Below are 22,177 nucleotides of genomic sequence, written 5' to 3'. Positions count from 1 at the left end.
AAGAGAATCCAGGTCTTCAGTGCAGCACTGGGGTGCCAAAAATGCAGGGCTCAAAAGGGAAATGGAAGTTAAGAGGCTTTGAATACGATGAATGGGAAAGAAAAGCATATCAAATAAGGTATGACTACAGTTGTCATCATTGCTAATTTCTAAATTTTCCAAGAAGGAAGCAATGACTCAAATTTAAGTCAGAAGAAAAGAGACAATTTGCAAAGCTAGCCCTTTCTCCAGGTATGGTGCTCACTTCTTGACAAGAGACACCTCCAGCTCAATTTAAAGGCAAGGCTGACTCTGAACATGACTACTTGGCATCGTGGAAGTGTCGGTGGCTTTGACAAGAGCTATTTCAGTGGAGTGGTGGGAATGCAAGTCCAATGAAGGACTCAGGAGAAAATAAGAAGTGGACAGTAAAAGTAAGCTTTCTATACTGGTCCCAATATTAATTTCCTTCTGGTAGGAACGAAAATAAGAGTATTCTGGCACATTTGTAGATAAGGCAGTAAATGTGGTGATGGAAAGATAACGTATTTTTTTTTAGCAGATTAGATCTACCTTGGAATAGGATCACAGACATGCTAGATTTTCATCATGGACAGATTCTAGGATTTTATGTGAAATACATACTCAACATAACATTAAAAGAAAAATATTCTTACCTTGGTATTTCCCAGAAAGTCTCTATATTCCCTCAGTATTTTTTGGTTTCTAAATAGCCCTATAAAAAAAGAATTACGAAATACATTTAGCTCATACATATTCTTATCCTTTCACATTTTAGATTAACACAATTATTCTAAGACTATGTTAAATGGTCTTCTCCCAGATACAAACAAAAATATCAGGTGATGGTAAGAAATCTGAATTTGCAACTTGATTAAAAAATGGGTTAAGGACGTGGATAGACTTTTCTCCAAAGATGATATACAGCTGGCTAACAAGCATATGAAAAGATGCTCAGATCACTAATCATCAGAGAAATGCAGATCAAAACCACAATGAGGTATCACTTCACAGCCATTAGAATGGCTACTACCACAAAACAAAAAACAAAGAGAAAGAAAAAATAACAAGTGTAGGCAAGGAATGCAGAGAAATTGGAGATCTTGACTATACTGGTAGGATTATAAAATATTGCAACTGTTATCGAAAATAATATAGAGGCTCCTCAAAAAATTAAAAACTATCATATGATTTAGTAATACCACTTCTGGGTATACATCCAAAAAAAAATGAAAGCACTGTCTCAAAGAGGTTATTTTCACACCCTAATTTATCACAGCACCATTCACAATGGGCAAGAAGTGAAAGCAACCAAAACGTCCATGGACAAATAAATGCTGAACCATGTGGTATATACATACAATGGAAATCCTGTCACATGGACGAACCTTGAGGACATTACGCTAAGTGAGGTAACTTAGTCAAAAAGACAAACACTGAATGACTCCATTTATACGTGGTATCTATAGGAGTCAGAGTCATAGAAACAGAAAAAAAGAGTAGCTACCAGGAGCTAGAGGGACAGGAGAACTGTAGACAAGTACAGCTTGAGTGCAGCAAGATGAGTTATTTAAGCTTGATATAAGAACCAATTCTCCATCTATAGCTCAAAGTTTAAAAATAAGGAAAAAATATTTTATTAGTGTGCTTTCTCAAATTCTGTACTTTAAGTATGTCCTCTAATATATGTAAAGGCTATTCACAGCATCATTATTTTAACAGTAAAAGACTGGAAACGACCTAGGTGAAAAGGACTGAATAAACTCTGGTGCACCCCCAAAATGGAGTGTTATAAAAGAAATGAAGAAACCTCTCTGTTTCCTGCTATGGAATGTTCTCTGGGACACATAATCAAGTTAAAAAAAAACAAGCACAGAAAGTACACAGACTATGCCTTATTTATGAAAAGGAGGGTCTAAATTACCAGTATGTATGCTATGTTAGTAAAAATAACACTCAAACTAATTTTTTAAACAATTACCTATGCTAGAGGGAGGGAAAAGGGTGGAAAAGACAGGGATGGAAGCTAAACTTCTCTAAAGTATTTTGTCTTTAAAGTATTTGAGGTGACTTTGGAACCATATAAATGTTTTACAAAATTATAAAATAAAAATAAATCAAATTTCTTAAAATCAGAAGCAGAACGAAACAAACGAACCTATTTTTATATCTAGTAGATGGTTTATCCATACAGTGAGAAATTACAAGTGACTTTAAAACACAGGCATTTGACTGTACATCCCCAGTGAGATATACAGTAAAGACAAAAAGAAAAATAGAAATCTTAAATCACCTTACTAGCAAGAATACTGATACTAATAGTTTGAAACAACACTGTATTCTGTCTATATGTGTGTGTACATACATAAAGAACAAATAAAAAATGTAATTAATGATGTTAATGAATTAAGAAATAAGATTTTCAGAGTAAGAGATACAAAGGAAAAAACGGAGGGAATAAGTTTATCAAAATAACCTACATGTTTTCTCTTAAGAAACAAAAAGTATGTCCTAACTCTGTCCACTGAAATACCTTAAAAATATATCAACCTATTAAAAAAAACTGAGTACCCCTAATGCCCACAAAAAAATGGAGTAGCCATCATGGTCAACAAAAGAATTCGAAATGCAGTACTTGGATGCAATCTCAAAAACGACAGAATGATCTCTGTTCGTTTCCAAGCCAAACCATTCAATATCACAGTAATCCAAGTCTATGCCCCAACCAGTAACACTGAAGAAGCTGAAGTTAAACGGTTCTATGAAGACCTACAAGACCTTTTAGAACTAACACCCAAAAAAGATGTCCTTTGCATTACAGGGGACTGCAATGCAAAAGTAGGAAGTCAAGAAACACCTGGAGTTAACAGGCAAATTTGGCCTTGGAATATGGAATGAAGCAGGGCAAAGACTAATAGAGTTTAGCCAAGAAAATGCACTGGTCATAACAAACACCCTCTTCCAACAACACAAGACTCTACACATGTACATCACCAGATGGTCAACAATGAAATCAGATTGATTATATTCTTTGCAGCCAAAGATGGAGAAGCTCTATACAGTCAACAAAAACAAGACCAGGAGCAGACTGTGGCTCAGATCATGAACTCCTTACTGCCAAATTCAGACTTAAATAGAAGAAAGTAGGGAAAACCACTAGACCATTCAGGTATGACCTAAATCAAATCCCTTATGATTATACAGTGGAAGTGAGAAATTAGACTTAAGGGCCTAGATCTGATAGAGTGCCTGATGAACTATGGACTGAGGTTGGTGACATTGTACAGGAGAAAGGGATCAAGACCATCCCCATGGAAAAGAAATGCAAAAAAGCAAAATGGCTGTCTGGGGAGGCCTTACTGAGCTGTGGAAAGAAGAGAAGCAAAAAGCAAAGGAGAAAAGGAAAGATATAAGCATCTGAACGCAGAGTTCCAAAGAATAACAAGAAGAAATAAGAAAGGCTTCCTCAGCGATCAATGCAAAGAAACAGAGGAAAACAACACAATGGGAAAGACTAGAGATCTCTTCAAGAAAATTAGAGATACCAAGGGAACATTTCATGCAAAGATGGGCTCGATAAAGGACAGAAATGGTATGGACCTAACAGAAGTAGAAGATATTAAGAGGTGGCAAGAATACACAGAAAAACTGTACAAAAAAGATCTTCACGGCCCAGATAATCACGATGGTGTGATCACTGACCTAGAGCCAGACATCCTGGAATGTGAAGTCAAGTGGGCCTTAGAAAGCATCACTATGAACAAAGCTAGTGGAAGTGATGGAATTCCAGTTGAGCCATTTCAAATCCTGAAAGATGATGCTGTGAAAGTGCTGCACTCAATATGCCAGCAAATTTTGGAAAACTCAGCAGTGGTCACAGGACTGGAAAAGTTCAGTTGTTATTCCAATCCCAAAGAAAGGCAATGCCAAAGAATGTTCAAACTACCACACAATTGCACTCATCTCACACACTAGTAAAGTAATGCTCAAAATTCTCCAAGCCAGGCTTCAGCAATATGTGAACCGTGAACTTCCAATGTTCAAGCTGGTTTTAGAAAAGGCAGAGGAACCAGAGACCAAATTGCCAACATCCGCTGGATCATCAAAAAAGCAAGAGAGTTCCAGAAAAACATCTATTTCTGCCTTTTTTTTTTTTTTTTTTTTTTTGAGCTCAAACATCCATTTATTTCAAAGCAGTAATAATTTAAAATTATAAAAACCTTTCCGCTGTTGAACATGTAGAGGGTGAGGTCAGAGACAAAGGGGAGGGAAGGTGGGACGCCCGGGCAGTGTGTGCGGGCGCCCGGCCCAGCCAGGTTGTCCCTGGGGAGGCCGAGCTCCCTCCGCAGCTTGGAAGAGTGGGTCCTCCGAGCCTCCTCCGCGGCGGGCCCGGTGGCGCTGCAGTCCGTGGGCGCGTGGGCTGTCTGCTGTTGCCCTGGGGGCTGGTTAGCCGGTTTGCTCAGGAGCTGCTGGCCGGGTTCTCATTGCCAGGTGAGCTGGAGGACGAGGAGGAGGAGGAGGAGGAGAAGCTCACCACAGCCAGGCCCGGGGGGTCAGTGGCCGTGTTCTGTCCTGTGAGGCTTTTTCGGCAGACGGGGCAGCTGTCGTGCTGCTCCAGCCAGGGCACGATGCAGCCATTGTGGAAGAAGTGGTTGCAGGGCAGCTGCCGCACATGCTCACCCAGCCCATAGTCATCCTTGCACACGGGGCACTCCAGCCCCGAGCCAACGTGCTCCTCAGTCACGGGCACGGTGGGGAGGGCCTGGATTTTCTCTTTGTCTGCGGGTGGGGGACCCGAGTTTTCAAACTGATTAAGGAGCTGCGTGATGATGGCGTCCAGGCTGTTGGCCCCCCAGGTGTAGTCCATCGGGTTTGAATGCAGGACGCCCCAGGGACCCAGGCCCAGGTTGGGGATGGTGGCCGGGGTGATGATGCCGTTGACCAGCTGCTGGATGATCCCTTCCAGCGTGGGGTCGCCTTCGTGCCGGCCGGTGGCCCGCCGCGCGGTGAGGCGGGCGCAGGGCTGCCGGGGGCCGTACGGGTGCCAGGAGTCCTGCTCTCGCTCCCGCCGGCTCTCGGGGTCCCTGCTATCATCAGCCTGTGCCCCAGCGGGGAACGTGGGGATCTCAAAGCTGTCGTCAAAGATGCCGAAAGCAAAGTGCCCATAGCCCTGCGGCAGTGTGAACAGGGGCTGGTCCACATTCTCGAACGGTTGCTGCCGGCTCTGGTCCGCAGAGGCTGTGGAGGGGGCTGAACCATTCTCTGCACTCCTGTTCTCTTCTGGAAGCTCCTCGATAAACCCAGACTCGCATCTTGGGCAGATGTAATCCGGCAGGCGCGGCACGATCTCGACTGAGCAGCAGTGGCAGAAGTACCGTCCGGGCTGCGGCGACGCCTCGGCCATGGCCACCGCCGCCTCCTCCGCGGCGCCCGCCACCGGCTGTCTGCTGCTCCCTCGCCGGTTGTTTGATTATATCTAAACGATCATGAACTTCCTGATGTTCAAGCTGGTTTTAGAAAAGGCAGAGGAACCAGAGATCAAATTGCCAACAGCCACTGGATCATGGAAAAACCAAGAGAGTTCCAGAAAAACATCTATTTCTGCTTTATTGACTATGCCAAAGCCTTTGACTCTGTGGATCACAATAAACTGTGGAAAATTCTGAAAGAGATGGAAATACCAGACCACCTGACCTGCCTCTTGAGAAATCTGTATGCAGGTCAGGAAGCAACAGTTAGAACTGGACAAGGAACAACAGACTGGTTCCAGACAGGAAAAGGAGTACGTCAAGGCTGTATATTGTCACCCTGTTTATTTAACTTACATGCAGAGTACATCATGAGAAATGCTGGGCTGGAAGAAGCACAAGCTGGAATCAAGATTGCTGGGAGAAATATCAATAAGCTCAGATATGTAGATGACACCACCCTTATGGCAGAAAGTGCAGAGGAACTCAAAAGCCTCTTGATGAAGATCAAAGAGGAGAGTGAAAAAGTTGGCTTAAAACTCAACATTCAGAAAATGAAGATCATAGCATCCGGCCCCATCACTTCATGGGAAATAGATGGGGAACAGTGGAAATAGTGTCAGACTTTATTTTGGGGGGCTCCAAAATCACTGTAGATGGTGACTGCAGCCATGAAATTAAAAGACACTTACTCCTTGAAAGAAAAGTTATGACCAACCTAGATAGCATATTGAAAAGCAGAGACATTACTTTGCCAACAAAGGTCCATCTAGTCAAGGCTATGGTTTTTCCAGTGGTCATGTATGAATGGGAGAGTTGGACTGTGAAGAAAGCTGAGCGCCGAAGAATTGATGCTTTTGAACTGTGGTATGGGAGAAGACTCTTGAGAGTCCCTTGGACTGCAAGGAGATCCAACCAGTCCATTCTGAAGGAGATCAGCCCTGGGATTTCTTTGGAAGGACTGATGCTAGAGCTGAAACTCCAGTTCTTTGGCCACCTCATGCAAAGAGCTGACTCATTGGAAAAGACTCTGATGCTGGGAGGGGTTGGGGGCAGGAGGAGAAGGGGATGACAGAGGATGAGATGGCTGGATGGCATCACTGACTCTATGGACGTGAGTCTGAGTGAACTCCGGGAGTTGGTGATGGACAGGGAGGCCTGGGGTGCTGCAGTTCATGGGGTCGCAAATAGTCGGACACGACTGAGTGACTGAACTGAACTGAATGCCCAGAGGTCTCTAAATTTTATTTCCTATTAAGAGGAAAAGGGGCTCCTACTATAAATGCTGATTACCAATCTGGGGCAGGGTAGTGGTTACTGGAGGGGAAGGGGCAAGGTTGAGGGAAAAATGGGTAAAATGAATCAACTGTGTGGTATCAGCTGGAAACTAAATTTTTGGTGGTAATCAAGTTGTAGGGTAAACAGAAATAGAACATAAATGTTATGTAAACCAGTGTTACCTCAGGAAAAAGTAAATTAAGAAAGTAAACACTTCATTCCTGTAGATTTAAATGCAGGTCTGTTTAGCTTATCTGTGAATATAAAGATACTAAACAGCTGTTTGCTTCTTCTGAGAGGCCAAAACCCCTTAGAAACTAGGATTCACTTTTACAACAGGTACAATCTTCAAATCGGACCCTGAGTTTTAACATTCATATGTCTTATAGAAACGACAAATTAGCTTTCCTTGCTCTCATGATCTTTAAAAAGCTATAGAGAGAAAAACAAACATATTGTTTTTATAAAATAATTAAACCCCAAAATGAAAACTGGCATTTGCTAGAACCAACAAAGCCAAACACAAGAGGTAGGCAACCACTAGGGAGGACACAGTTATTATAGACACAGGTCTCATTTACAAGTTGCTTTTCAGTTAACTCGGCTTTAAACTGAATATACTTACTTTCTCTATATTCTATTTCTGCTTCCTTACGAAGTTTTTTCTCTCTGGCAAGAGCTTCAGGACTTCCCCAAACTTCCAAAGATCTATGTACATACACATGGCCACCATTCAGTAATATAATTTTAATGACTTCATGAAAATCATATTTAAATCTAGACAACTGAAAACTATATGAAAATTTAACAAATCATAGGTCCTTTAGGAAAAATATAAAGCACTTAAGAAAGTTTTCTAAATTAAATCTACACAATAAGAATAAATTCAACAGCAAATTTTCTTTAAAAAAATCTAATTTTTTTTTGCTAATTAATATATACTAGTAACTCTCAAACAAATCTGCAAATGCAAAAATATTCTGCTTTTGGATTTTCCTGGTGGTCCAATGGCTACGACTCCGTGTGCTCCCAATGCAGGCGGCCTGGGTTTGATCCCTCGTTGGGGAACTAGATCCCTCGTGCTGCAACAAAGAGCTCATATGCCACAACTAAAGAGTTTGCATGTTGCAACTAAAGATTCTGCATGCTACAACTAAAGATCCTGCATGCCACAAAGAAGATCAAAGATCCTGCGTGTCACAATTAAGACCTGGTGCAGCCAAATAAATAAATAAAAGTAAATACTTTTATTTAAATACTTTTTAAAAAAAAAAGTATTTTTTAAAGTATTTTATTTAAAAAAAGTATTTTTTAAATACTTTTTAAAAAATATGTATATATTCTGCTTTTAAAACATATCATTTTAAAAATTCTGAGTCTATCTAAAATGGATTTTTATTAATCCCAAATTCAGCTTGTATTTTATCCTAAAAGAACTATGTTCTTACTTTGCCTCCACATCTGATCTCAAGTATACAGTAAAGGACTCAGTATCTTCATGAGGACTTCGTCGTCTGATTTTTCGAAGCTGTTCCAGATCACTGAAGAAAGAAATATGTTGAATTTACTCAGAGAAGGTTCATATAGTTCAGGATTATTAAGGGCAGATAAAAACCACTAAGCCTCATTTTCGGAGAAGGCAATGGCACCCCACTCCAGTACTCTTGCCTGGAAAATCCCATGGATGGAGGAACCTGGTGGGCTGCAGTCCATGGGGTCGCTAAGAGTAGGACAAGACTCAGCGACTTCACTTTCACTTTTCACTTTCATGCATTGGAGAAGGAAATGGCAACCCACTCCAGTGTTCTTGCCTGGAGAATCCCAGGGACAGGGGAGCCTGGTGGGCTGCCATCTCTGGGGTCGCACAGAGTCGGACACAACTGAAGTGACTTAGCAGCAGCAGCAGCGCCTCATTTTAAAAGCTAAAGGTGGATAGCCTGTAAAAATCCCTTTAAAGATGATATTTTGTACATAAAACTGGTTTAGAAAGAGTTGAAAACCTAAGAATTACTCTTGACTCAATATAGATACCATAATATAATAGGTAGTGAGTCAAATCCTTAAACAGTGCTTGTCCTTTATCTGCTATGGATATACCACTGCAATATCTGAAGTATGAATAAAAAAAAAGTAGAAAGAACACAGATTAGAGTATTACTCCTCTATTTGAGAATGTAAACTTAATATTCACAGTCATTTGTTTACATCCAGATTAATTGTCATTGTTCAGTCGCTAAGTCGTATCTGACTCTTTGCAAGCCCATGAACTGCAGCATGCCAGGCTTCCCTGTCCTTCACTATCTCCCTGAGTTTGCTCAAATTCATGTCCAGACTAATACTAAGTGGTAATATCATTCATAGGTATCAATTTATAAAGAGTATATGTCAATTTCATGCCATTTAATTATTTTCCTTTCTCTTAAATTCTGAAAGGTTGATACATGCATCAAGTCACTCTGCTAAACAGTCATTCTAAATTTGATCATTGGTCTTCCGAAGGAAATTTTGTAATAGCAATAAAAGACCTATAAACAAAAATCTGAGGAATTCCCTAGTGGCCTAGTGGTTAGGATCCCGGCTTTCTTGCTGTGGCCTAGGATCAATCCCTAGCCAGGGAACTAAAATGTTTTAAGCCGTGTGCTGCAGCCAAAAAATAAAAAAGTAAAGGTCTAGATCAGGTAGCAAAAGATACATATTCTGATTCCCACTCTGTCACTGACTCACTAAATGAACCAGGTCATTGCTAACATCTTTATTATATTTCCTGGCCTATAATATGGAGATACCTATACCTAACCTACTTTACTCACAAAGTTTTTGTATGGGAAACAAAATATAGTTTTATAGCATTATTACAATTGGTTATTGTTTCAATATTTACAGAAGTTATAAAACTGATTATAGGAATCCTTATTTACTGATATTATACCATATGCTACCCACTCCAGTATTCTGGCCTGGAGAATTCCAGTCCATGGGATCACAAAGAGTCAGACGCGATTAAGGGACTTTCACTTTATACTCTAGAAGATGTACCATGGTGGGGGTGGTGGAGGGAGAGCCTAGATCATCTGATGTCTAAATTGCCAAGAAATCTTCCACTTAAATATATAGCTTTCCTAGACAAAAGAGGGGAAAACATTTAAATTTGTAAAAAAATATACCTCAATAAATCTCTTCAGTTAGAAGAAAATAATAAGATACCAGAAAGAAGTAAAATAATTTACACTCAACACAAACCACAGCTGGAATGTGAACATAATAAAATTGCTCTACCAAAAAAACCCCAAATTTTAAAGCTATATTAATATACAAATACTCTTATTGATAATTCTGCTACATGTTAACAATAGAACTCCTAAGGTTCTTATGTAACACATAGATTTTTGAAGAACCTACTTTTTTGAGTTAAAGGAGCCAAGAAAGACTGGAATTGCTCAAGCTGGAGCAGTCTTCAGTTTAATAAGCTAACAATTTTAACATTTAAAAAAAAATATTTTTAACTGAATAAAAATATTTCTTCAATTTAGGAAGGAACCACAGTAAAGTTTCCAAATGGATGGTATCTGGTAACAAATTCTATGAAGTAACTGGTTATTTAGATTAGATAGAACAAACCACTACATTTAAAAAAAAATTACCATACCTGGATTTGAGGCAGAACTCATTCATCGCTCTGACTCCAGTGATGAAATTATTCTGAGTATACTTTGGTCCATATTCCCTCTTTTTAAGAACTGCTTTGACTAAAACCAAAGAAAAGGAAAACATACTAAATATGCACACTGGAAGTCACATTTGAAGATAAACATATACTAATTTTTAAGTGGGGTCACTAGTGAGTTCCATAGAAAACAGGTTTTTCCTGATGCACTGGATGGCATCTGGGGAAAATAAAGTCTACTTCAAGTACAGAATGCTGCTGCTGCTGCTGCTAAGTCGCTTCAGTCGTGTCCGACTCTGTGTGACCCCACAGACGGCAGCCCACCAGACTCCCCCGTCCCTGGGATTCTCCAGGCAAGGACACTGGAGTGGGTTGCCATTTCCTTCTCCGATTCATGAAAGTGAAAAGTGAAAGTGAAGTCGCTAAGTCGTATCTGACTCTTTGAGACCCCATGGACTGCAGCCTACCAGGCTCCTCCGTCCATGGGATTTTCCATGCAAGAGTACTGGAGTGGGGTGCCATTGCCTTCTCCGCAAGTATAGAATAGGACAGAATTAAACTCGCAACCACCCAGCTTTTAACTCCATAGTTCATCAGTGCATGCTTGCATGCCAAGTCTCTTAGGTCATGTCCGACCCTTTGTGACCCACCAGATTCCTCTGTCCATGGGATTCTTCAGACAAGAATACTAGAGTGGGTCAGGGGATCTTTCCAACTGATGCCAAAAGATCAACCCTTTGTCTAAAGGACACCTTGCAAAGGTATCACTGGTCTGTTAAATCGTACTAGTACAATTTAAATTGCTTGGAAAATCTAAGTGAAAGTGAACTGAAGTTTCAATTAAAAAATTACATGCTGGTTCAGTGTTTTATAAACACCGGTGAAACCAGCATTAAAAAAAAAAAACAAAAACAGAAAGTAATCAAGGAGTATTGCATATAATGAAGAATCGGCAGTTTTTGTGAAAACTTTTGTTTCAGTTACATATAATAATCTATATATATACTAAATCATTAGTACTTCCTATATGGGTTGCAGTCAAAAAACTCTGAAATTCACTGAACGATTTCACATAAAGTAACAAAGGTGAAATAAATATATGTAACATTTTTATTAGTTAAAAATTATAGGAAGTTAATTATAGATTATAGGTAAAACACTGCCTTCTATTAAAATATTCCCCTATTATCAAGCATCAAACTGTTCATAAAAAATGACACATCAATAACAAAATACCAATTTGGCATCAGTTATACCCTGTGGATTAAAAATTACAGCCAACATTGGTCTGTTCATTTTTATAAAGTTAGACTTTTAGTCACATGATATAGATAAATAGCATAAGCATATCTTGGAAAAGCAGGAGAAATACAGCAGAAACTCATGTGTTCTGTTTCAAATTGTCGCCAAGTTACTTCATATTCTATTCTCATATCTAGTAACTACTAAGTCTTCTGTTGTACTTGCAAACTGAAAGAATAAATTAAGACTAAATTATCCACCACTGAAGAAGGTAAAAAGACTCTTAAAACATAAACTATGAAAGTCAAAATTCACAAATCATAGTTAATAAGAACATTTCAAAAATAAAGTTCAATAAAAAAATCAAAACTTTATTTGAAAAAAGTATATAAGGAAGTTCAGGTTTCTTTTTGCATAAGTTTAAGTCTCTGAACTACCTTATTGTAATAATCCTAAAATATTAAATTCAAATAAGCTTCTCAGAGAGGAGAAATACATCTCTCTTCAAAAAGATTAATTTTTTCTAATTACTTTTTAATAATTTCTTCAAAGTATCTAGAAATCCCTGTTGGCCTGTCCTGGCCCAGATTATTGATGGTAACACAACATTAAGTATTCTTAATTGTGACCATACAGTATATATCATCTCCAAAGTTATCCTATAAAAAAGAAGTCCCATTCTCAGCACCACCATAGAGGAGAAAACTATGACTCAGAAAAATCAAGTGAACTGCTCAAAGCCATAAAGCTGGTACATGCTAAAGCTACAAACTGAATTTACTTTTGTCTGACGCCAAAGCCATGGTGATCCTACTCACAGAATTAGTACCTCCATGAAATATGCTACTTTGGACATGGGAGCCATAGCCCAATTATAAAGAAGAGAACTGCAAACAAGAATTCCTTCATTACTTAATCACTCCTAGAAATGGAAATCAAGAATGTCCAAACTATCTCGATTTCAACATGCCACAGGTATTGGCCTCTAGTTCCTTATTAATCACATTACTTTTCTAAAAATGATAAAACCTTTTTTATTTGCCTTTACTCCTTTCTTTGGGCTTTTGAAAATAACAATTACCATAAAATTTATGACCAGAATGCAAATTTCAGTAGAAAATTAGTTTATAAATAGAACAAATCCTTATGGTCAATATATTTTTTTAAAAGTAAAAATGAATACACCTTTATAACCATAAAGATATCTATATAAACTAATTTTATATATTTAATTCAAAACACCTTTATAATAAAAAACAGAATAAAATATATTTACCTCTTACTTGGAGAGGTTCTTGCTTAATAATTGGAGCTTTCAGTTCTGCACCCATATTTTCTGCTGTAAAGATTAAAAGTTATTTTAAGTAGTTGTTTTCATATAAACCCTATAAACTTAATTAACATTTGCTAAAACAATCTGCTGCTGCTGCTGCTAAGTCGCTTCAGTCGTGTCCGACTCTGTGCGACCCCATAGACGGCAGCCCACCAGGCTCCCCGTCCCTGGGATTCTCCAGCCAAGAACACTGAAGTGGGTTGCCATTTCCTTCTCCAATGCATGAAAGTGGAAAGTGAAAGTGAAGTCACTCAGTCATATCAGACTCTTAGCAACCCCATGGACTGCAGCCTACCAGGCTCCTCTGTCCATGGGATTTTCCAATCTGGCAATGTATAAAAAAGATACTATATCACAGACCAAGATAAATCCGAGGATTATTTTAGGAATGAAAGAGTAGTTAAACATTGTTGTTTAGTTGCTGAGTCACGTCTGACTCTTCTGCAACTCCATGGACTATAGCCCGCCAGGCTCCTCCTCCGTCCAGGGGATCTCCCAGGCAAGAATTCTGGAGCAGATTGCCATTTCCTTCGCCTGAGGGTCTTTCTGACCCAGGGATTGAACCTGCATCTCCTGCACTGGCAGGGAGGGTTCTTTACTACTGAGCTCCCAGGGAAGCCCAGTTAAACATTAGAAAATCTATTAATTCCTCTCATTAACAGATCGAAGGAAAAAAACTGTAGAATCATTTCAGGAGCTAACCAAAAAGCACTTAAAATACAGCACCCATGCAAGTTTCAAACCTTTTTAAGAAAAATTAGCACAAAAGGAATTTCCTTGGAGGGTAAAGCAAACCTGTAACAAACACCGTATTCAATGGTAAAAATTTAGACGCAACCCTTTAAAACAAGGAACAAAACAAGGGCACATGCTGTTGATTTTTCCACCCCTAAACTGTTCTAGAGATGCTCTTCAATGAAGAAAGGATGGCTATTAAATGGTTATTGGAACAACGGTACAACCCTCCCCCACTTCAAAAAACATTTAATAAAATGAAACTGTAATCTACCTCATACCATAACCAATTCCAGGAAAATTAATGATTAAAGACTAAGGTATTTATATGATTAGGTGGCACTAGTGGTAAAAAATCCACCTGCCAGTGCTGGAGATGCAAGGGGTGAAGGTTCAATTTCTAGGTTGGGAAGATCCCCTGGAGGAGGAAATGGCAACCCACTCCAGTATTCTTGCCTGGGAAATCCCATGGACAGAAGAGCCTGGCCGGCTACAGTCCATCGGGTCGCAAAGAATAGGACATGACTGAGGCAACTTAGCATGCATGCATGCATGATTAACAGACAACAATATATAGAGAAAAGCAAGCTGCAAACCGGGCGACTGTATTTCCAACAAATACAATCAACAAAGGATAAGTATGAAGAATACTTAAGAATTCCTCCAAATGTGTTAAGAGAAAGACAGAAAGGGGCAGAATACAAGAACAAACTTGCACAGGAAATGCAAATAACTAATAAACATGTGAAGAGATGATAGCCTCGTTATTAACAGAATCCAAATGAAATCACAAGATGCCATTTAACAACCACTGGATTACGAAATATGAGAAATATGATAACCCTAACGTTGGCAAGGGTATGGAGCAATGGCAAGTAATACACTACTGGCTGAAAGACAAACAGGGATAACCAAACTGGCATTATCTAAAGTGGCTCAGACGGTAAAGCGTCTGCTACAATGCGGGAGATCTGGGTTCGATCCCTGGGTCAGGAAGTTCCCTGGAGAAGGAAATGGCAACCCACTCCAGTACTCTTGCCTAGAAAATCCCATGGATGGAGGAGCCTGGTGTCCATGGGGTCACAAAGAGTCGGACACAACTGAGCGACTTCACTTTCACTTTCAATGTAGCTGAACACAAGCATAACCTACAACTTAGCAATTCTATTTCTAGGTCAACATACTCGGCACACAGAAACTTGTACAAGGGCATAAAAAGATGAGCATTCAAAGCAGTGCTGTGTTCTGCTGTTTCAAACTGGAAACAACCCAAACGTCCACAGGCATGAGAATAGATAAAGAGACCATGTTATATTCATTCAGCAGCATTTTGTACATCAATAAAGAAGAAAAAACATAATAATGGCTATCTTTCTTTGCACCTTTACTATTAAGGTAACTGCAAGCATTATTTAAGCACTTAATGTGCATCAACTCATTTAATTCACACAAGAGCCCCCAAAAGTATATGCTGTAATTATCTCAATGAAAATGAATGAACCAGACACATATACAATTAAGATAAATCATGGCAAAAAATTTTAATGAAAAAATAAATCACAGAAGCATACAATAAACTATCACAATAAACTAAGCTAAACAATTAAGGACATATACAATTGTCTAAATCTATTCCTTTTTTCTTACTCAAGAGACGGAAACACAAAATTCAGGACAGTCACATGGATACAAAGGGTGAAAGGAACTATGAAAAGAAGTATTAAGGATAACAAGAATGCGATCAAAAATGCAAGGTCAGGTTAGGTGGTAAATTACAAGGTTAGGTGGTAAATTATAGGTGTTGATTACATATATTCTTATACATGTATCAAGTAGTTTGTAATAAAAACCTCATCCTTAAAATATCTTCCCTTATTATATTTATACCCTCATTCAATAATAAAATAACATTTTTGAGCCTATTAATAGCTTACATTTACTAACTACTTACCATGTGCCATACACAGTACTATGTCCTTGACATGCATTATTTCGCTTAATCCTCATAAAGCTGCTCTGAGGTAAGTACTATTATTATCTTCATCTTATTTATCTTATTTGGAACTTGCCTCAAAGTCACATAGCTAGTATTTTAAATATGGAAGCACAGTCAGGATTAAAACCCAAGTCATTTTATTAGTCTATTCTTTTAACCACTTTCCTACACTGCCTCTATATTTAAAATAATATTTGGTTTATAAGTTGATATTTGTATGTTTTCAGGAAAAGAGGACAGAAGTGAAAACTGGATCAGCAATGTGGAGATCACTGGTAACCTTTTGACAACAGCAGTTTCAGCAGAAAGAGTAGTGATGGAAGCAACAGGTAGAGGTGAGAAAGGGAGATGAGACAGTGAAAGCAGTATCTGGACTTTCAGTAAGAGCTGGAAAAGAGAACGGAATCAAGGAATCATTATTTATCAAAAATAAAATAATGATTTTATTTTTATAGAGGTAGAAGTAATGAAATAGGGAAAATAATCGTTTCTACATATTTAGAATATGCATCTATATAAATGATAGGCAACACCAGACTTCTGCCACCTTACTGTCTGTCTTGTTTACCATCCTTTTTTTTTTCTTGCCTTTATTTTTGCCTTTCTGGCCATCTGTTAGATTGATAAAATTGATAAAATTTTCTATATTCTCCTCTCACCCCACCTGCTGGTTTTTGAATTTACAAGATTAAAGTTCTACTGTTTTCATGATTCCATTTAGAAACTTAACATACATGCTTTCCTGTCAATCTCTCTAATCATCTGTAAGGTTATTCACCATCTCTACCTTCCTCTGAACAAGAAAAGTATCTGTAACCACTGAAATTTCTTTTATCTTACTACTCTAAAATTTCAGCATTTAATATAAAGTTTACTTTTACTATCAATAACTTTACTAACACATTTAAACTATTTCTTGCTCTTCATTGTCCCAACCCTTCTTTGCCTGAGTTTACTCTGCAATCTGTAAGAAACATGTATTTGAATAGTTGTGTTTTTTTTTAATATGGGTGGTTTAGTAGTAAATGATAAGTCATCTTTACATGTGAAATGTTATTTTGCCTTTCCCCTGGAATGATTATTTGCGCGCTCAGTTGCGTCCAACTCTTCGTGACCGCATGAACTGTAGTCTGCCAGGATTCTCTGTCTGTGGAATTCTCCAGGCAAGAATACTGGAGTGGGTAGCCATTTCCTTCCCCAGGGGATCTTCCCAACCCAGGGACTGAACCTTCATCTCCTCCATTGGCAGGTGGATTCTCTACCACTAGTGCTACCTGGGAAGCCCAAGAGCCCATAAGATTGAACTTATAGATGATATAATCCTTCTAAAGCCCCAGTGATTATTTAGACCATGTAAAATTCTAGGGAACACTTATTTTTCCTCTGACCATTTCATGGACAGTACTTCAAATCATTCCTCCTTTATTTTCTGCATATTGTTGCAGATAAAAAGTCTACGTAGGAAACGAGTTGCCAGTCCAGGTTCGATGCACGATGCTGGATGCTTGGGGCTGGTGCACTGGGACGGCCCAGAGGGATGGTATGGGGAGGGAGGAGGGAGGAGGGTTCGGGATGGGGAACACATGTATACCTGTGGCGGATTCATTTTGATATTTGGCAAAACTAATACAATTATGTAAAGTTTAAATATAAAATAAAATTAGAAAAAAAAAAAAGTCTACTTCAAAAGAGTAATAACAATTGTACTAACAACAGCCTGACTTTTTGAAAGCTAAGTTAGGTTGTTTCTTTTTCCGTTTTGAAATCTATGGATTTCTTTTCATTTATCCTGTTTAGTACTAAAAGTGTACTTTTGATCTGAAGATTGATTTTCTCAAATTCTGAAAAATTCTCATCCATTATCTCTTTATATATAATTTCTCCATCCTCTCTCTGAAATGCCTGTTGAATATAGGCTAAAGCTTCATGCCTTTCAAAAGCTTTTTCATTTTTTTGGAAAATCTTTTTACTTTCCTATGCACGTTCAGAATGAATTTCAATTTACTAATTCTCTACTTGACTATAGCCATTCAATATACTATATTCTTATTTTAATGACCACACTTTCATTTCTAGGCATTCTCATTGGCTCGTCCAGATCTACTTCTTATGCTTTTATTTCTGTCAGTTTGTATTTCAAAATATGAGTACTTCATTTATTCTTTTGAGGATATTAAACTTATTTGAAGCAATTTGTGCTGTTATTTTAAAATTATCTGGAGTTAATTCATATTTGATTGTTGATTTTGTTGGCTTTCTTGTGTTAGAATTCTTTGTGCATTTTTTACCGAGATATATTGACATAAAGTTAAGGTGTATATAATACATTGATTTCATTAACTTATATATTACAATATGACCCTTCCTGTACTTCTAAATTTTGGAATTTGCAGTCTTATTCTGAATAGGATATATTGTTTCACTCTCCTCTTCATGATCTATTGTCCAAAACTCAATCCGACCCTTCTGTCCTGAACCAGACCTCACACTGCCACTGTGAAATAACTATGCTCCAGTTTAGTATGCCAGCCAGCAAAAAGGTTTAAGTTCCTGTTCTTTCTGCTGCCTCCACCTACCCTACAGCCTCCTATAACACAGAGCCCCAGATGACAAATAGAAGAGGCTAGCTTCAGCCTCCTATAGGAGGATGGATGGGTAAATTCACAGTCTGAGTCTGGCTATGCATGTAGCACTTACAGATCCATTATCACAAATGAGCCAAACTTCTGGCTGCCAGTGCCTGCTTACAAACCCAGAGGCCAGTATCTTCTGTTTCAATTCCTGGACATATCTTTTTTTGAGTCCACTTACTTCTTCAGTTTTCTCTTTGTATATTCAGTCTATCACACCAGTAAGTGAGAAGTTGAATGGTTACCTCAGAGTATTCTTTCAACAATGCTATTGCTATCTGATCCAAATTTCTGCCAATCCATTGATTTACCTTCTTTTAACGCTCTTATGTATAAATTAAATATCAACAGAATAGGCACTTATTCTATTGTGCCTATTTATTTATTTATCAAAAACAAAACTCTCTTCTAAATATAAGCAAAAAAATCTTACCTGTAATATTTAGTATATTTCTCAATTATTTTTCAGGGAAAGCCACTGGGGAAATGACTTACATGGTATATTATGTTTTCATAACTAAAACATATACAGAAAATCCAAAAAGGCTTTATTTTTACTGTTCATCAGATTCTAAGTAAGTTATAATGACACACTGGTTAAAAACAAACAAAAAAGAGGCCTAAAAACACTTCTATTTAATTAGTAACTATGGCTTCCAATATTTGACACTGATCAGTTAAATGACTGATATTTTATTTCTGTCTGGCTATACAGCAAACAAATTCTAAAGCATCTTTATCTACAGAATCTACGTTTATCAATTACTTAAAATTTTGTTTTGGGGAATAGAGCCCTGGGCAGATAAAAGTGAAGGGGTGGGGTAGTGGAATATTAAGCTTTCAACACTCATCTAGTGTATGAACAACTGAAATCTACTATTTAAAATTTCACAGACAGCCGTTCTTTCTACAATGATGAAAGTCATTCAAACAAATCACATAAAATGAGGTGCTCTAATACTGATATTTTTGGATATTCTTCTTAGCACAAACTGTCTAGATATTACTAAATATATAGTGTTAAGACTCACAAACAAGAAATGCTAGTAAAAAGCTCAAACACATGTAGGAATACTTTTTTTACATACCACATCTTAATAAATTTACACTGGATCCCTGGAGTAGAATCTTGATGATTTCAATAAGCAACGAGACATGCTATCCATGAATATCTCCAGACATTTTGTTTTAAGCTCAAGCCCTGGCTGTTTGCCACACATCTGCTGTCATTAGCAAAATTAAAACTGATTTTACTAAAATTTAAAACATCTGAATGCTCCTTAAAAACTTAACGATTCCTTAGCAAGTCTCTGCCTCTTAATGAGCTGTTTCTGACTTTATCATGTGATTTGAATTATTCAAAAGTCAATCTCAAACTCTTAAATATACAAATTATCTTTCAATCAAGCAATTACTTGCTGTCTATCTGATGGTTGGTAGTTTAGTCGCAAAGCTGTGTCCAACTCTTGCAACCCCATGGACTGCAGCCTGCCAGGCTTCTCTGTCCATGGGATTCTCCAGGTAAGAATACTGGACTGGGTTGCCATTTCCTTCTCCAATCTGATGCCTAACAAGGTCTAATCTGGCCTAAGAAGATTCTGAAAAATTAAGCCCAAAATAAAACCATCAGTAAACAATGTAGTCCTAATATAATAGAATAAACTAATATTTAAATTTCACAAGTCAGCAGAGAAAAAATAAACTGAGTCACAGATTTCAATTTCAAGCATTCTGTAAAGTAGAACCAACATTAAATATCTTTGCCTGAGTCAATGTTCACCTCACAATAGCATTATAACATGTTTTACCTTTAATTACATTATTCCACGACCCGTTTCTTCTCAATGTTCTAAATAAATATGCTTATTTCTTGAACTTAGGGACTCATGATCCTCTCCATTCCTTCATCCTCTAATACCAGACTCTCAATATTTACCCCAGCAGTTCTTCATCACAAGGAAAAGAGAAGAAACTCACTAAAACTGGATAATAAGCCCAAAAAGAGGATGCGGCTTGGGGAAAAGGATGAAGAACAGGCATGATAAACTGTCCTGCAGTATCTCACCGTGCACACTGTTCACTGAACCCAGGGTAGGTAAGGTGTGAGCTAAGAGGCTGGAAGAAAACTAGAAGAGCCGTAGAAACTGCAGATGTGTTTATTCTCTCCGGGCTGGCACAGCAGCCGTAGCAGCAGCAGACACACTGTGTTCTCTCCTCTCGTGATTGACCCAGCGTACACAGCTGTGGGTCTGTGAGGGTCCTCACAGCCTCACCACCATATTGCAACCATAACGTAGCCCCAAGGGCTTTTTCAGCTGGAGCTTATATATACGTGCATACAAAACAAAAGCATGGTAGCCTGTGGCCAAGTGGTTACCTTGTCACGTGCATGCACAGTGCTATAAGTGATCTCAGCTGTTACATAATCATTATTTACAAAACGTGGGGCAAGAGTGAGAGGGTGTGGGGGTGAGAGAGCCTGACCACCGCCCTCTTGGCTAATTTGCTCTTTCCCTGCTGCTGCTGCTGCTAAGTCGCTTCCGGCATGTCAGACTCTGTGCGACCCCACTGACGGCAGCCCACCAGGCTCCCCCGTCCCTGGGATTCTCCAGGCAAGAACACTGGAGTGGGTTGCCATTTCCTTCTCCAATGCATGAAAGTGAAAAGTGAAAGTGAAGCCACTCAGTTGTGTCCAACTCTTCGAGACCCCATGGACTGCAGCCTACCAGGCTCCTCCGTACATGGGATTCTCCAGACAAGAGTACTGGAGTTGGGTGCCACTGCCTTCTCTGGCTCTTTCCCTAGATAAACATAAACACAGATTTCTCAAGGAATCTGTAAAATCTTTCCTGTGAAAGACATCCAACTAAAGGAAAGATGGTCTTGAAATGTTTATTATTCTTCAAACACTCTTCTCCTAACACCATCCTCTCCTTGGCTTTTCTCCTACCTCTCCAGGCTGTTCCTCCTCAACTATTCTTTGCAAGCTTCTCCTCTTCCACCTGTCCCTTACTCACTGAGGATTTCAGACTAGCTCTTACCTCCCCAATCTAAACTATCCCCCTGTACTGTCTCAAACACACTTATGACTTCAGTTACCACCTGGATATAGCTAAAAACTCCTAAATCTTTATCCCCAGGTTAGAACTCTATGCATTTACTCATTTACAAAATTTATTAAACCCCTACTAAAAGCAGACATTACTTTGCCAACAAAGGTCCATCTAGTCAAGGCTATGGTTTTTCCAGTGGTCATGTATGGATGTGAGAGTTGGGACTATAAAGAAAGCTGAGCACAGAAGAATTGATGCTTTTGAACTGTGGTGTTGGAGAAGACTCTTGAGAGTCCCTTGGACTGCAAGAAGATCCAACCAGTCCTTTCTGAAAGAGATCAGTCCTGGGTGTTAATTGGAAGGACTGATGTTGAAGCTGAAACTCCAATACTTGGGCCACCTCATGTGGAGAGCTGACTCATAGGAAAAGATCCTGATGCTGGGAAAGATTGAGGGCAGGAGGAGAAGGGGACGACAGAGGATGAGATGGTTGGATGGCATCACCAACTCAATGGACATGGGTTTGGGTGGACTCTGGGAGTTGGTGATGGACAGGGAGGCCTGGCGTGCTGCGGTTCATGGGGTCGCAAAGAGTCAGACATGACTGAGCAACTGCAATGAACTGAACTATAAGCAAACTACTCTAAGCACTGACAGAGAAGGCAACCACACCCCACTCCAGTACTCTTGCCTGGAAAATCCCAAGGATGGAGGAGCCTGGTGGGCTGCAGTCAATGGGGTCGCTAAGAGTCGGACACAACTGACAGACTTCCCTTTC

The 22,177-nt window shown here is 38.9% G+C and overlaps 1 protein-coding gene and 1 pseudogene across 1 annotated transcript in view; both read right to left on the bottom strand.

The window, feature by feature from the left end:
* SLC30A9 (solute carrier family 30 member 9) overlaps positions 1-22,177 on the bottom strand; it is an 88,504-nt gene that overhangs the window by 49,110 nt on the left and 17,217 nt on the right. The window contains exons 3-7 of the mRNA XM_019962671.2: positions 12,929-12,991; positions 10,393-10,492; positions 8,195-8,287; positions 7,372-7,454; positions 657-715 (exon numbers count right to left, since the gene is read on the bottom strand). Of these exons, the coding sequence (XP_019818230.2) occupies positions 657-715; positions 7,372-7,454; positions 8,195-8,287; positions 10,393-10,492; positions 12,929-12,991 (398 nt within the window). The remainder of the gene's footprint in view (positions 1-656; positions 716-7,371; positions 7,455-8,194; positions 8,288-10,392; positions 10,493-12,928; positions 12,992-22,177) is intronic.
* On the bottom strand, positions 725-7,350 carry LOC139183625 (E3 ubiquitin-protein ligase RNF126 pseudogene; annotated as a pseudogene).

The sequence above is a fragment of the Bos indicus genome, chromosome 6 (assembly GCF_029378745.1).
Source record: "Bos indicus isolate NIAB-ARS_2022 breed Sahiwal x Tharparkar chromosome 6, NIAB-ARS_B.indTharparkar_mat_pri_1.0, whole genome shotgun sequence".
NCBI lineage: Eukaryota > Metazoa > Chordata > Mammalia > Artiodactyla > Bovidae > Bos > Bos indicus.
This window is presented reverse-complemented; position numbering and strand designations above follow the sequence as displayed.